Below are 14,910 nucleotides of genomic sequence, written 5' to 3' on the forward strand. Positions count from 1 at the left end.
TCTATTTATCTATCTATCTATCTATCCATCTATAGAATCTATCTATCTATAGAATCTATTTATCTATCTATCTATCTATAGAATCTATCTATCTATCTATCTATCTATCTATCTATCCATCTATAGAATCTATCTATCTATCTATCTATCTATCTATCTCTCTATCTATTTTCCATTTCTATATGTGTAATTGTACATCATTTTTAACATAATAACAAACGCATGGAGTTTAAGATCAAATCTGATCATATGGACGTTTTATAAATTTTATAAACCAGGTGCAAAAAACAACTCATTAAACTTACACTCGGTTGATTGAATTTTTTGTTGTTATTTAAGAATACAGAATCATTCAGAACTGATGCAAACACTTTTCTCTGTTAGAAAAATAGGATCTTATTAGTTTTTCCTCACTGAGGAAATAAAAACAGTTATTGCTGGGGGAGCTGAGACTTTCGAACACTTATGTGGAGTGAGAAGGTGTGTATATAAGCAAAGTGTGTGTGTGTGTGTGTGTGTGTGTGCATGCCTTCTAGTTCCACTGCGATGCACAGAGGACAGCAAGGTTGTTGCTATAGATTAGAAGATGAGTCAGCATCCGTCTGTGTTCTCCATGTGTGTGTGTGTGTGTGTGCGTGCGTGTGTGTCAGAGAGATGTGCCTGTAGCCCCGTCGCCATCCCTCAGTTCCACTCCAGTGCCGCAGGAAATGTACCCTGATATTAGCTATTAAAGAGCAGATTGTCAAGGGAGCCACGCCAGCTCTGACAGCTGTACAATACTGAGAGAGAGAGAGAGACAGAGGGAGAGAGGGAGAGAGAGAGAGCGATAGAGCCAGGGAGGGAGAAAGATGGGGAATAATGAGAAAGATAGAGAGAGGTTTCGATTGAGAGCGAGAGAAGACGTGAGAGGCAACTTTCAGCTTGTTCAGTCATCAGCACCAGTGAAGCTGATATCTCTCCCAAGCAGCCACACACCCGAGCACCAAGCACTGGATTGGAAAAAACTCTTACACACACACACACACACGCACACACAAACACAACAGCTTGGCAAATCTGATGACACCATTGCAAACAATGTCCAGTTTGCACCCACCTCCAGACACTCGCTTTAAACAAACATCTTCTGAATTCTGCATCTTTTTTTTTGCGTTGAAATTTCTAGAAATCCGGATATCACTGACCCATTTGGAGGCATTGTTATTAAGCCTGACTTGGATCGGACCATGAAAAGACATTAGTGAGTTGTAAGTGGGTCCTAGTGCCACCTTGATCTTGCAGAATTTCTCATTTATCCTCGAATGTAGCTGGTCAACCCAGACATGTCTGTGGTCTGAAACGTGCTTCTTTGCATCTTGGTTCAGCCTGACCGAGTTCAAAAGAGCCACATTCATAGCTTCAGTCTTTCTTCTTCAGCAAATAGGAAAGACTCAAGTAGGAGGCATGGCGTAAAGTTCGAAAGAGTTATTCAGATGGTTATATAGTTTTTTTTGTTGTTTTTTTTAAAATACTTATTACTGAACATGTTTTAAGGCAGGTTGGTGATGCACAGTGTAGAACTGGAGTCTACGAGCTAGCAAAAGATATATTCCTCCTGTAGCTCTGCTGCGAATTTCAGAAATCCAGACATGTCTTGCTGACGATTTGGTGTCGAAACTCTACAAATTATTCGGCAGCTAAAATTTGACATCTTGTAGTTAAACAACTGCTAGTGCTCTTTTATTCCTCCTCTGCTAAACATTTTAGATAAATAAATATTGGATAGTTCGCAGTGGTGATGGGATGGCACCCTGTCCTGAGTGTCCCCCGCCTTGTGCCCCGAGTCCTCTGGGGATAAGCTTCAGGCTCCCCGCATCCCTGTGGGGGGCACGGTAGTTTAGAAGTTAGCAGGTTTGTCTCGCACCTCCAGAGTTGGGGGTTAAATTCTCGCCTCCACCCTGTGTGCAGGGAGCCTGCATGTTCTCCTCGTGTCCCGGGGGTTTCCTCCAAGGAGGAGAAGGAACCGGTACTCCACATTTGATTTGTTTTTTAGAGCTTTAGACCTGGATATTGGATGATATTGTTTACTTCCTAGCAACAGATGTCCAATTGACTGAGGTCACCTTTAACGTTTAATCATCTTTATTCAGTATAAACTTTATAGCAACTAATTTACTAAATAAGTATAGGGAATGTGTATGAACACATACTGTATGCTTGAATGTGTTTCTACTGGCATGTGGGATGAATGAATGGATGGAGGGATGGTAGGATGGATGGATGGATGAATGGATTAATGGATGGATGGATGGATAAATGGATGGATGGATGGATGGATTAATGGATGGATGGATGAATGAATTGATGGATGGATAAATGGATGGATGGATGGATGGATAAATGGATGGATGAATGGATGGATGGTAGGATGGATGGATGGATGGATAAATGGATGGATGGATGGATGGATGGATGAATGAACTGATGGATGGGTGGATAAATGGATGGATGTATGGATGGATAAATGGATGTATGGATGGATGGATGGATGGATGGATGGATAAATGGATGGATGGATGGATGAATGAATGGATGGATGGATGGATAAATGGATGGATGGTAGGATGGATGGATGGATGGATGGATGGATAAATGGATGGATGGATGAATGGATGGATGGTAGGATGGATGGATGGTAGGATGGATGGATGAATGAATGGATGGTAGGATGGATGGATGGATGGATGGATGGATGGTAGGATGGATGGATGGATGAATGGATGGATGGTAGGATGGATGGATGAATGAATGGATGGTAGGATGGATGGATGGATGGATAAATGGATGGATGGTAGGATGGATGGATGGATGGATGGATGGATAAATGGATGGATGGATGGATAAATGGATGGATGGATGAATGGATGGATGGATGGATAAGTGGATGGATGGATGGATACATGGATGGATGGATGAATGAATTGATGGATGGATGGATGGATGGATAAATGGATGGATGGATGGATGGATGGATGGATACATGGATGGATGGATGAATGAATTGATGGATGGATAAATGGATGCATGGATGGATGGATGGATAAATGGATGGATGGATGGATGGATAAATGGATGGATGGATGGATGGATGGATGAATGATTGAATTGATGGGAATATGTATTAACACATCCTTGAATATGTTCATGATGGCAGGTGGAAGAAAGAAGGAAGAAATAAACAAGCAAATGAATTATTAAATTAATAAAACTTGAATTAATTAATGTGTTTTACTGGCATGTGGAATGAATGAATGAATGAATGAATGAATTGATGGGAATATGTATTAACACATGCTTGAATATGTTTCTGGTGGCAGGTGGAAGAATGAATGAATTAACGTTAATCTGCATGAACACGCCTGCTTGAATATGTTCTCGAAGGCAGGTGGACCTCTACATCAGAAATTGAGGGAATAGAAAAGCGATAAAATCACCTTTTTTGCACACTTATTACAGAGGAAGCAGGACTTCCTGGGACTGACTCCACGGCAGCACATATTGGGCCCTAATCATTTTAATTAACGGTATTAATCCGGCATCACGGAGGAAACATAATCAGAACTCGAGGGAATTGTGAAGTACTCCGCATACTAACGAGGATAGAGAAGATTTTAATACGACGTACTGCAATTAAAGCAATGAGACTGGCAGCTTGCTCCTTTTACAGAAAGGACAGTGAGGATAAAGTTGTAAATGAAGCAGGTCAGAGGACCGGTGTCTCGCAGTCTCATTCAGCTCCGTCCTTCATCCTGTGTGTGTGTGTGTGTGTGTGTGATCTGGAGATGACTGGGAGATTGATCGCAGTCATTATGGACATTAATGAGGAGAAGCGAGTTCTTTCACTCTCTCGTTCTCCTTTTCTCTTCTGTTCTGTGCTGTTTCGGGTCAGTGTGGATCTGCGGATTATAGATTAGCGTCAGAGTGACAGAGAATCAAAGCTGCCCTCGTCCTCGCAGCACAGCCCTTAATCACTTGTTTTCAAAGGCAGAATGGCTCACTAATTGATTTATAGAGCAAGCTTGCTCACGTAGAGCCAGTCTTATGCAAGAACACCTGTAATTGCACTTTTTTTTGTTGTTGTTTCAGCTAGCTGGGTCAGTCTGTCTTCTGTGGACGTGTGCGCTGTAGATAATTGGGCTAAATGAGGGACTGCACATTTATGTAACTCTGCTTTCTTTAAAACGTGACCATTTTTTTCAAGCCTCTTAGTTGTGTCTGAACAGTTAGTTATACTTCACATATGCCGGGTTCCCCAGTTTGGTCCTGAACTTGAGCCTGTATGAAGTTTCCTTCCACGTTCTCCCCGTGTCCGTATGGGTTTCCTTTGGTTTCCATCCACCTCCCAAAAACATGCCGGTAGGTAGATTGGCTACTCTGAATTACCCCTAGGTTTGAATTCAGGATGCATCCCTGCCTTTGGATAGGCTCCAGATGCACTGCTACCCTAAGTGATGACTAGAACTGCTGCAAAGCGATATAACCGAACCTATATTTCCTTCATTCCTAAAATGCTGAATTAAGCAGTGGAAAGTTTCTAAAAACATTGCTGACACCATTTCTTTCAACCTGCATTTTGACACTTTAATACCAAGCGCCTACCGCGTGCCCATCAACGATAGGGAGTGTAATAGAGCTGTACAATCTCCTGTAACCCCATCCCAGCATAGCTGAGCCTGCACTCTGCTGTGAGTACTGTATAGGATTGTTTTTAGCTGCATCCCCTTGCATTGATGAAAGATCTCCATCAGCTGCTGCAACTCAAGTCTTATTCACCATCAGAAAACAGTGTCATAGAGCTGATGGAGGAGAATCACGTTTTTACTCAGATCTCTTAAGCTTCCTGGAGTCCAAGCTACATATGTGACTCTTAGTGTCCATGTATTACGGGGTTGAAATGAGCACGTGGTGCCCACTAGTCAGTGAAGAGGCACAGGAACACCTGTGCCGTTTATAGTCAGACTCAACAATGTGCTTAAACAGCAGAGCAGAAGTCCCAGTTACTGCTAACAAATTGTCCAGCTAATCACCTGTGGCTGAGGTAGGGCTACTAACTGGGCCATGGGAACACTCGAGATTAGTGACGCATTGTCCGAGATTGATTTGTCCTTCTTACAGTAGATTACTCTTCTGGGGGAAACAAGCGTTGCATGGTGTGACATGGACAAGGACAATATTCTTTATTGGTTTGTACAGAAATGACATGGTTTTCATCCTTCCCCCAAGCGAGACACGTTAGTCGTCCAAAGTTCTTTCGTTCTTTCGACTCTGCTACAGCATACGTTGGTCTCTCTTCTATCCATATAGAGATGCTGAAATTTTTTGGTAATATGATGAATAAGGATGAGCAACCACGCACTGCTTCTTTTAAAGATCACAAAGCAGGGCCGAAAGATAAATAAGAGAGCCACTTAATGGCTCGCCAAAATAGAAAGAAATAATTCAGTATCGATCGAGTCCTGAGATGGAGAGACTGGATGCTGCCTCTGTGTTATGTCTGCACAAAAAGCGCAGGGTCTCATGAGATATCGATCACCGCTACACTGCCAACCCCCCGGACCTCATTCTGAGAGAAAGGAACCAACGGCAGTTTATCTTGGCTGTAATTAATTTCACTGTCAGCCTCATTAGGTTATATTGACGGCCGACGCCATCGAGCTTGATATTTGACACGAGCGTTTTCAGAACAGTGGCTTTGTGATTGATTGTCTCACAATCAAGAAGAAGGCAGGGAGAAGGTTAAAGCTTCAAATGATAATGTTGGGGATGGGGCACGGTGGCTTAGTGGTTAACACGTTTGCCTCACACCTTCAGGGTTGGGGGCTCTGCCCTGCGTGCGTGGAGCGTGCATGCTTTCCACGTGTCTCGGGGGCCTCCTCTGGGAACTCCGCCCACCTCACCCCACCCCACCCCACCCCACACCTTCCCCCCAATCCAAAGGCATACATTGTAGGCTGATTGGCATTTCCAAATCAATGGGTTGGCACCACATCCAGGGTGTTCCCAGGGATAGGCTCCAGGCTCCGCCGCAACACCCTGTAGGATAAGCGGTATAGAAAATGAATAGGTGGACGGATGATAACGTAAGAAAACCTGTTAGTGAAATATTAGACTTTACTGAAGGTGATTAGAATAAACTGACCAGCAGTTTGACCTAAGCCTATCTACGTCCAGCCTTAACTCAGACAAAGTCATTACGGTCCCGACTTTGGGAATCCGCAGCTGTCTAAGGTTTCACCCTATTAAAAAGAATATTTATTTATATATTTATCCCATCACCCTATAGTGGAATCAAGGCCATTAAAGGTGTCATGTGTAATAAACTTTATGCGCCCCATAACACGACATTTGTTCTCTATATTAGAACAGTTTCAACGTTGTTGAAGAAGTCAGACTATTATGTGTCCCAGCATCAGTTAAAAGCATTTGTAATTTGCTGTAGCCAGAGGCAGCAATCTCAAACACATTATGCAAAAAAAAAAAAAAAAAACTCCCTCAACAGTAGCTGTGTCAGAGGTTTACTTTCCGTTAAAATCAGCCATATTAACATTTGGTTAATTTACCGAGTTTAGCTTTTAGCCTGATCGCCTGAAGATTTCGAAAGGGAATGGATTCGCAAAGTGAAACGGAAGTCTCTCTCACCCGCAACACTTTCTATTAAAATAAATCTGGTTACATCATGGAGCTACATAGTCTCATTTTTATTTATATACCTATTAGTATCTGTACAGTTCTATAAGTCTTCAGACTTATAGATCCAGTAATTGAATAAATAATGGACACAAAATCTTTTAGGTAATCTAAAGAATTTGGGAGGTGGAAGGTGTGAGTAAGGGATAAGGGGAAAGTAAGGTGTAACATGCCATAAAGTAAAGGCAGGACGTGAGCGCAGAACCACTGATAGTGTTTGCTTTGTTACGTTGAAATTCGAAAACCATAATCATAGTTAAGCCCACAGTAGTGTTCAATACACAGGTTAACAGCGTCGAACAAGAGTAAAATGTCTCGAAAGAGGTTTGATAATCGGATAAGAGTTTTTTTGGTAGCCTTATAATAGGAAATACTACATAAATTTGACTATATTATATTTAAGATGTTTTCACTTGGTAAGACGTAAATTTTTTTTTTTTTATGTAGTGTAGAAAATAGGTCACTAAGGATTCATGAATCCATGATGAGCCTTCGTGGTCAGAGAAAGAATCAGCAGGGTATAAATAGACAAACAAATCAAGAACTAAACACAGAACAGGTGATCACAATCGGGTAACCAGCCAACGATAGGACAAGGATGGAGACAGGACTAGAACAGAAACAGAACGACATGGTAATGTCAACAAAAGCGCATGATGTGAACCTAAACAAAACAACATGGTAATGTCAACAAAAGCGCATGATGTGAACCTAAACAAAACAACAGGAAAGCGCTGCTTATCTCTAAACTTATCTTTAAACTCTGAACTGTGCTACGTGCTAAGAGAGGGGAATTCATGACATAAGCTCAATTCACTGACCAAATGTATTATTTACCAAGAATTGTACGTTAATGAAACCTAAAAATATCAGGATAATAAAAATAAAATCCGAACTGCGCAAGGATGCAGAACGTTGGATACGTACGTCCGTTATTAAACACCTCATAAACAATTTTTATATACCTTGACCAATCTGAATCCTTATAGTCATAACAAAACGAGTGAATTTATAGCAGGTCGTATGGAAGAGTAAGCAGATGAGGGCTCGCGTTTGACTCACTACTGTGTAATCATTTGTGAGCTTTGCTAAATGAACCCGAATGTCTCTGGTCATATTTCATGAGTTGGATGCAATGTGACTTGGAAATAGGCTAAAATAACAAATGGGTTTCACCCACTCTCGTGGGAAGTGGTAGGAACCTCGGCTGTGGTGCTGCTTGCACGCCCAGCTATGCACAGCTGTGTTCACGCTGTGACCATGTGTTAACATCCCAAACGGTTACAGCGTTGTAAACAATAATGAGAACAGTTCAGGCCAGCTCACGTACACTGAAACAGATACTTACACCACTACACCAATGGGTCGTTAATATAGCAGTGGAAATGACACAGCATCAGTGGATCAAGAGTGCACCAACCCATCGTTGATTATTTTCCTCTAGTGTTTTATCCCTTATTTAGTTTCCTATTACCTAAGTCTTCCAGTACCATTTAGAAAATGTCTGTAAAATGATTATATTACTTTATATTGTGGAAATCTGGAACCATCCATGGTTCCTTGATGTTCAAAAGGATAACCTAGAACTTTCTCTCCATTCCATTTTCAGAAGAAATTCCTGATCCATTACACCCGGTAGTTCCACCATCTCCAGCCAAGTGCGGCTCCAGTGTGGCCTCCACCGAGGCCGAGGCCGAGTTTACCTCAGCAGAAGGACAGAGTCCGGACGTCTCTCCTGGGGCAGCCCAGGACCCCGAAGCCGAGAAGGAGACGGAGGAGGCGAAAGCTTTGCGTCTCCTTTACTGCTCACTTTGCAAAGTCGCCGTCAACTCAGCATCCCAACTCGAAGCGCACAATAGCGGTGAGAGAGAGTGCTTTCTCCACTTTCCATCACAAAGGTCGTGCTGTAAAGTGTCTGTCTGATTCATAGCAAATCGAGTTGGCGTGAAAAGAAATCTTGGATGTAAACAGAAAGCGGTGTGCAGGTGATGTAAGATATCCTGGACTAAAAGAGTGTTTTTTTTGTTTTTGTTTTTTTTTTTTTTTTTAAATAAATGTGTGGTTTACATTCATAGTTTCTCTCACAAAGCATTTTTATCTGAAGGGTTTCTGATTATTTAGGATTAAAAGCGGTGAAAGGATGGTGATTATGAGATTTCCTCAGTGCATGAAGACAGTAATGTAAAAAGCAAAGCACAAAACATATTCCATCTCAATACTCTGCAGACTATTGCTAAGGCGATAAGCAGCATACTCTAAAGATAAACAGCTACGATCTGTGCTAGAATGCCGTCATCTACTAGAAATATTTGACCATAAAATGAACACTCAGCAGCTGTCTTTGCACAGCTTTATAGTATTAAATCACCAATGAGATTTCACCACCTAACAGTAGCATCTGAGCACAACAGCACTACTGATAGAACCACAGTGCAGCAAAATACATAGTCGGAGTCCCGATATGTATGAAATATCTTTCCACAAAACTGAGAGATGACTTCTTTACGATGTAACAGAACGCTGCTGTTTTGGGATTTGTTCCTCAGGCACCAAGCACAAAACCATGCTGGAAGCGCGGAACGGTAATGGCTCCATCAAGTCCTTCCCCAGGCCAGGGGTGAAAAGCAAGCTTGTGTCACCTAGTGCTGCATCGACGGGCTTGCAGAACAAGATATTCCACTGTGAAACATGTGACGTGCATGTCAACTCAGAGACGCAGCTCAAACAGGTCAGAAGATGAGTGTAATGGAAATAAATTGGGGGATGTTGGGGGGGGCACAGTGGCTTAGGTGTTAGAACGTTTGCCTCGAGCTTGCAGGTTCTCCCCATGCTTCGGGGGTTTCCTCCGGGTACTCCGGCTTCCTCCCCCCAGTCTAAAGACATGCGCTGTAGGCTGATTGGCATTTCCAAAGTATCCGTAGTATGTGAACGTGTGTGCGATTGTGCCCTGTGATGGGTTGGTAGCCTGTCCAGGGTGTCCCCCACCCTGTGCCTCGAGTTCCCTGGGATAGGCTCCAGGCTCCCCTGCTACCCTGTTTAGGAGAGTCAGTATGGAAAATTGATGGATGGAAATAAATTAGAGAAGCCAAAAGAACTGATGTATTTATGAAATGAGATAACCTACTATATCGATACGATACATCACTCTGGGAGCAGATGGGGTTAAGGGTCTTACTCAAGGGTCCAACAGTGACAGCTTGGCAAAGGAGATGCTTGAACCCTTAACCTTCTGATCAGCAACCCAAAGCAAGTCTTGCACTGGAGCCACAAGTCCATTGTAGCTAACTAATCGCTTCAGACGCCTTTAGTAAGATACACGATCTCACGATTCAGTGAGACAGCAGGGATAATCCGTATTTACAAAATTTCAAGTCTAATACCGTCCCGCATGGAAAGATAAGTAAAGAATTAAAAACTCGAGGCCATGCTGTTATGGGGGGGAGACAACAACAATAGGGTGGTGTGAAGCAGATAATTCTGTAATCAGTTACCATCCTAAACAGCACATCCTGTACTTGTCTGAATTCTGCTAGTCCCATATGCCTGCGATACTAATTTGCCCCACCCTTTATATAATAAATCACTGTGACCCAAACCATATTGACATTTCTGAGGAACTGGATGCGTTTTTTGGGGGGGTTTTTTTGCATATAGCATGTTTACAGAATAGATTTACGATGAAACAGACTTCTATTACTTAGATACGTTGCTACATTAGCGAATATGGCAGCTCCAATGCAAATCTATCACTACAACCATGACTGATTGACCGAAATTGTGTTATTTCTGTTCCGGTTGAAACGTCTAAGCCAGCAACTATGTATATCTCTCCTTTCAGCATATCAGCAGTCGGCGCCATAAAGACAGAGCAGCAGGAAAACCGGCCAAGCCCAAGTACAGCCCCTACACCAAGACCCCAAAAGGACAGACCAAACAGCAAACAGGAAATACAGTAAGAGCGCAACAGAGAACCGTGCATACAGCTAAGATAACGGACGATAAATAGAAAATGTTTTCATTTCACAATTCGCCATATTTATTAACGTGTCACTGCAAATCATATTTTGGTCTTGAAAGGTGTCACTATTAACCATTAACAGGTACGAAGGTTTTGGCGCCGATCATAAGATCAAAATGGTGGTTTTAGCTGGAATTTCTAGTGGAAAAAATAGTGGAAATTCTATAATGGTGGGCGGAGTCTCTGTCAGGATGACCCCACCCCCCATCGACAGGGCCTGAGGGCTCACCGAGGATTAAAATGATGCCAATCATATGCTATGACCTTCAACTATCTCAATTGATCTCAACTCAAATGAACATCAAAGGGAGATTTTGGAGCGACGTGTTCGACACGTTCTCCACCATCATCATCAAAACACCAACTAAAGGAATATCTTTAGCTAAAAATAGTGCTCAGTCTCTTGTACATATCCCGAGACTCGTAGAATCGAAGCCAAGGCACAGCTGTTCTGGTGGTTTGTAATGGTCTAACACCTTACTAACACACTTCAGGTTGGATTTTCTTTTTCATTTTTGTTTTTTCTTTACACATCTGTATATATCTAGAGCAGTTTTCTTTTGTTAAATACGGAGTGGTGATTATTGGATTGAATGAACTGTTCTGATTGTAGATAATGACTGTTATGAGATTGTGTTATTTTTGGCAAATGCATGGCTAAAACATTGCTAGCTACAGAGACAGACTTTTTAAACAGCCATCATTTATATTTAATAACCGATGAAACTATTTTGCCAACATATCACCTGCCAAGTCACAATTAACATTAATTTATTGAAAGACATTAAATATGAGTTGGAGCCCCGAACCCAAAGGAGCGCTTGGTCATCCGTTGCTTTCTGGCCTTAGCATACTGTGTTCTCAGCTGCTAATACTCCGCCACACTGACTGCATTTCTGCACAGATTTTAGAAAACATACAGTTCCCAAAAGAACAGGATGCGCATAACGAAATTAACTATGGATTTTTTTCAGCATAGTTTCCGAATGGACTCGGACTTCGGCTAATCCCACCAGAAGAAGAGAGCCAAAAAAGTCCCAATAACAAACAGTGTGGTTATAATAAATATGGATGTGCCTGTTTATTTCTGACAGGAAGACACGCACAAAACAGCACTCAGTTTAATAAACAGGTTTAATGTTTCACTGACCACATGTTTTTTAGGTGGGATGCACCTGTGTTGAATTGAATGTTGTAAGAACGATCTGCTAAATTGTCCAGCACAAATATGGCTGGAATTAGCGCTTTTCTTAGTAAATATGGCCTCGTATATTTGAACATTGTAATTATTTAAGTATCGATAGATTTGGTGGCCCTTTAGACTTTTTCAGCACACGTGAAACTGTCCTAAATTTAATACGGCTCTCCAGTTCACGTCACAGCTGCTGGTTATACTGTATGAGTTGAGAGGGCACGGTCAGTCGATGACCCACTTGCATGAACTGATATTCCCAACGACCAATCACTGATCACCATTGTTCCCAACGACCAATCACTGATCACCATTGTTCCCAGGGACCAATCACTAATCCACATTGTTTTCAATGACCGACTACTGATCACAGACATTCCCAATCACTGATTAAAATTGTTTCCCAACAACCAATCACTTATTACTGTTGTTCCCGCCGACCAATCATTGATCACCATTGTTCTTGACAACCAATCACTAGCCACCACTGTTCCTAACGACCAATCATTGATCACCATTGTTCTCGACAACCAATCGCTAGTCACCACTGTTCCCAACGACCAATCAGTGATTACTGTTGTTCCCAAGGACCAATCATTGATCACCATTGATCTCGACAACCAGTCACTAGCCACCACTGTTCCCAACGACCAATCACTGATCAATATCATCGCCACTGACCAGTGACTCCTCACCGTTTGTTCTTTCTTTTAAACGCTATTCTTGGTATTATTTTTACAGTAATAAAAGTCAGTTATTCCATCCGCAACTGTTTCCTTCATGTCTCTTTTACTTTTATAAATAGTAAATACATAAATAGTTGCTGGTGCCATGACCAAAAACAACTTCTTTCTATTAGAAATGTCATCTATTTTTTTTTTTTTTTTTGATAAAACTTTGTTCTTCCTAAAATCTTCCTTCATGGTACATGTTTGGATACGCAAATGATCACGACGGCTCCTAGGACGACTTTTTCAGCATGCATTAGGTACTTTCCGCTGAAAAGACTTCTAGTCAAGACAACCTGGTTAGTAAAGGAACTTTATGGTGTGCCACAAGGGCCAATTCTGGGACCATTATTAGTTTGATCTTTTTACCCACACTCTTGCCTTATTTTGAAACCAAAACAAGTATGGATGACTTAACCGTAACTACTGTATATATTCTGACACTCTCTCCATCTCTGTGTCTTTACCCAGCCAGTGAAGCTGCCTCTGAGTAAGGACATGGGCCAGCCGCTGACCGCCTCAATAGTGCCCTCTCACTTGGCCGCAATTGCCGCAGCAGCCACCGCATTCCCTCTTCGCGCCAGCCATAACCCATCCCTTTTCCAGACTCATTCTCTCTCCACAACACTTCTTCGCCCTGCACCTGGGCCTATTCGGACCAGCCACGCGCCGATACTGTTCGCTCCCTACTGACCTCCGAACTGTGACTTCGGATTACGTCTGACACACCATCTCAGCGCTAATTTAATTGTGGTCCAGTCGTGTGGATTATTGCCTTTTTTTTTTTTTTTTAAATCCATCGTCACACATGAAACCTGTATGGATCTGATGTGTGATAATATACCGCAATAATTAAAAAGACAAACCAGGTAACTATGCATTGTCATCACCATATGACACACTGACTCTAAGCTCTAAATGGATTTAGGGATATATTGTTGGGGTGTTTTTTTTGGTCTTGGTCATGTCATTGCTTTTGAAAAAAAAATATATATATATATATATATATATATATATATATATTATGTATGAGAAGAGAGAGGCTAAAGTATGGGAAAATAAGTTCTACTGCTCAGCTGTTTGCACTTTAAGCTCTGCCTTCTGTGGATGTCTTCAGTGCTTTAGATCAGTAGAACCTGGTTCCTGTATTTTGTTTTGATTTGTACCTACGTGCATTTGGTGTCGTGTGAATGGAAAATGGAGGGAAACGTGAATTACTGCTGATTTATTACCTGTTAAGCAATGTGTGTATGTGTTTGTGCGTGTGTGTGTGTGTGTGCGTGTGTACATTTGTACATCCCTTGAAACTACCCAAGCAAAAATCTACACACAAGGATGGTAAAGCTCGTCTATCTCATCTAATAATGTGAAGAAGAAAAAAAGATTTCAAATAAAGTCTTACTTTGCTAACTTGTTTATACCAAAAACAAATCCTTCTACAAATTCACACAGGCGCGCACACACACACACACACACACACACACACTATGTTTTGATGAATGATAGTTACGAAATATCCCCATGTGTCCTGTTTCCATATCGGAATCTTTCTGTCGCACGAAATGCTGTTATTGAAAACGAGGCGCAAATTATTATCCGATCAATTAATCCTAATTTTGAACCACGAGAGAACAAATAAACACGAATTTCATAATTCACCCCGAAACCAAGCATTCCCTCTAAAAACCTGCTATCAATCCCTGGTGCTTCGGTGAGAGTGCAAGCCTCATTTGTCAAAATCCCACAAGTCTCCAGGTGTTGAATGAACTCAGCTGTTCCCTCTATGGACCTACACTTGAACTCTCTCCCTCGTCTTGCGTAAATATCCCATTATGACTTATCCTTGCCTGAAGAAGACCGAGGGGAAAAGTCTCGCTAGTGCACGCTCCAAACCCAGCCGAGACGTTAGTCTGGTGAGCAGATAGCGGGAGTTGCTGAATGGGATTGCTGGCGCCGTCGTGCGTCCATAACTTATTTATGAACTACTAATCACCAACATCTGTATGTGGGACGGGCTCTGCTGTTCCAGGAAGCTGTCAGTGTGCACGCACACATATGCACACATAGCATCCTAGCCAGCTGAGGAAGCAACATTTTAGGTAGGCCAAACCACGTTAAGTGCTCTGACCTCGGCTTTTTAAAGGTACGGCCAGCTTATCTATTGGTTGCACAAATCAAACTCACATGATTCTCCAAATTCCCCCAAATATCCCAGCTAAGCTAAGTACTAGCCAGAGCACCTTCTT

At 42.0% G+C, this 14,910-nt stretch overlaps 1 protein-coding gene across 1 annotated transcript in view; it reads left to right on the forward strand.

Annotated features, from left to right (window-relative positions):
* Positions 1-14,074, forward strand: part of znf385d (zinc finger protein 385D) — a 63,502-nt gene extending 49,428 nt beyond the window's left edge. The window contains exons 5-8 of the mRNA XM_053612235.1: positions 8,336-8,587; positions 9,273-9,454; positions 10,565-10,678; positions 13,136-14,074. Coding sequence (XP_053468210.1) covers positions 8,336-8,587; positions 9,273-9,454; positions 10,565-10,678; positions 13,136-13,357 — 770 coding nt within the window. The 3' untranslated portion in view covers positions 13,358-14,074. The remainder of the gene's footprint in view (positions 1-8,335; positions 8,588-9,272; positions 9,455-10,564; positions 10,679-13,135) is intronic.
* Positions 14,075-14,910: the final 836 nt, after the last annotated feature.

This window comes from Ictalurus furcatus, chromosome 23 (assembly GCF_023375685.1).
Source record: "Ictalurus furcatus strain D&B chromosome 23, Billie_1.0, whole genome shotgun sequence".
Taxonomy (NCBI): domain Eukaryota; kingdom Metazoa; phylum Chordata; class Actinopteri; order Siluriformes; family Ictaluridae; genus Ictalurus; species Ictalurus furcatus.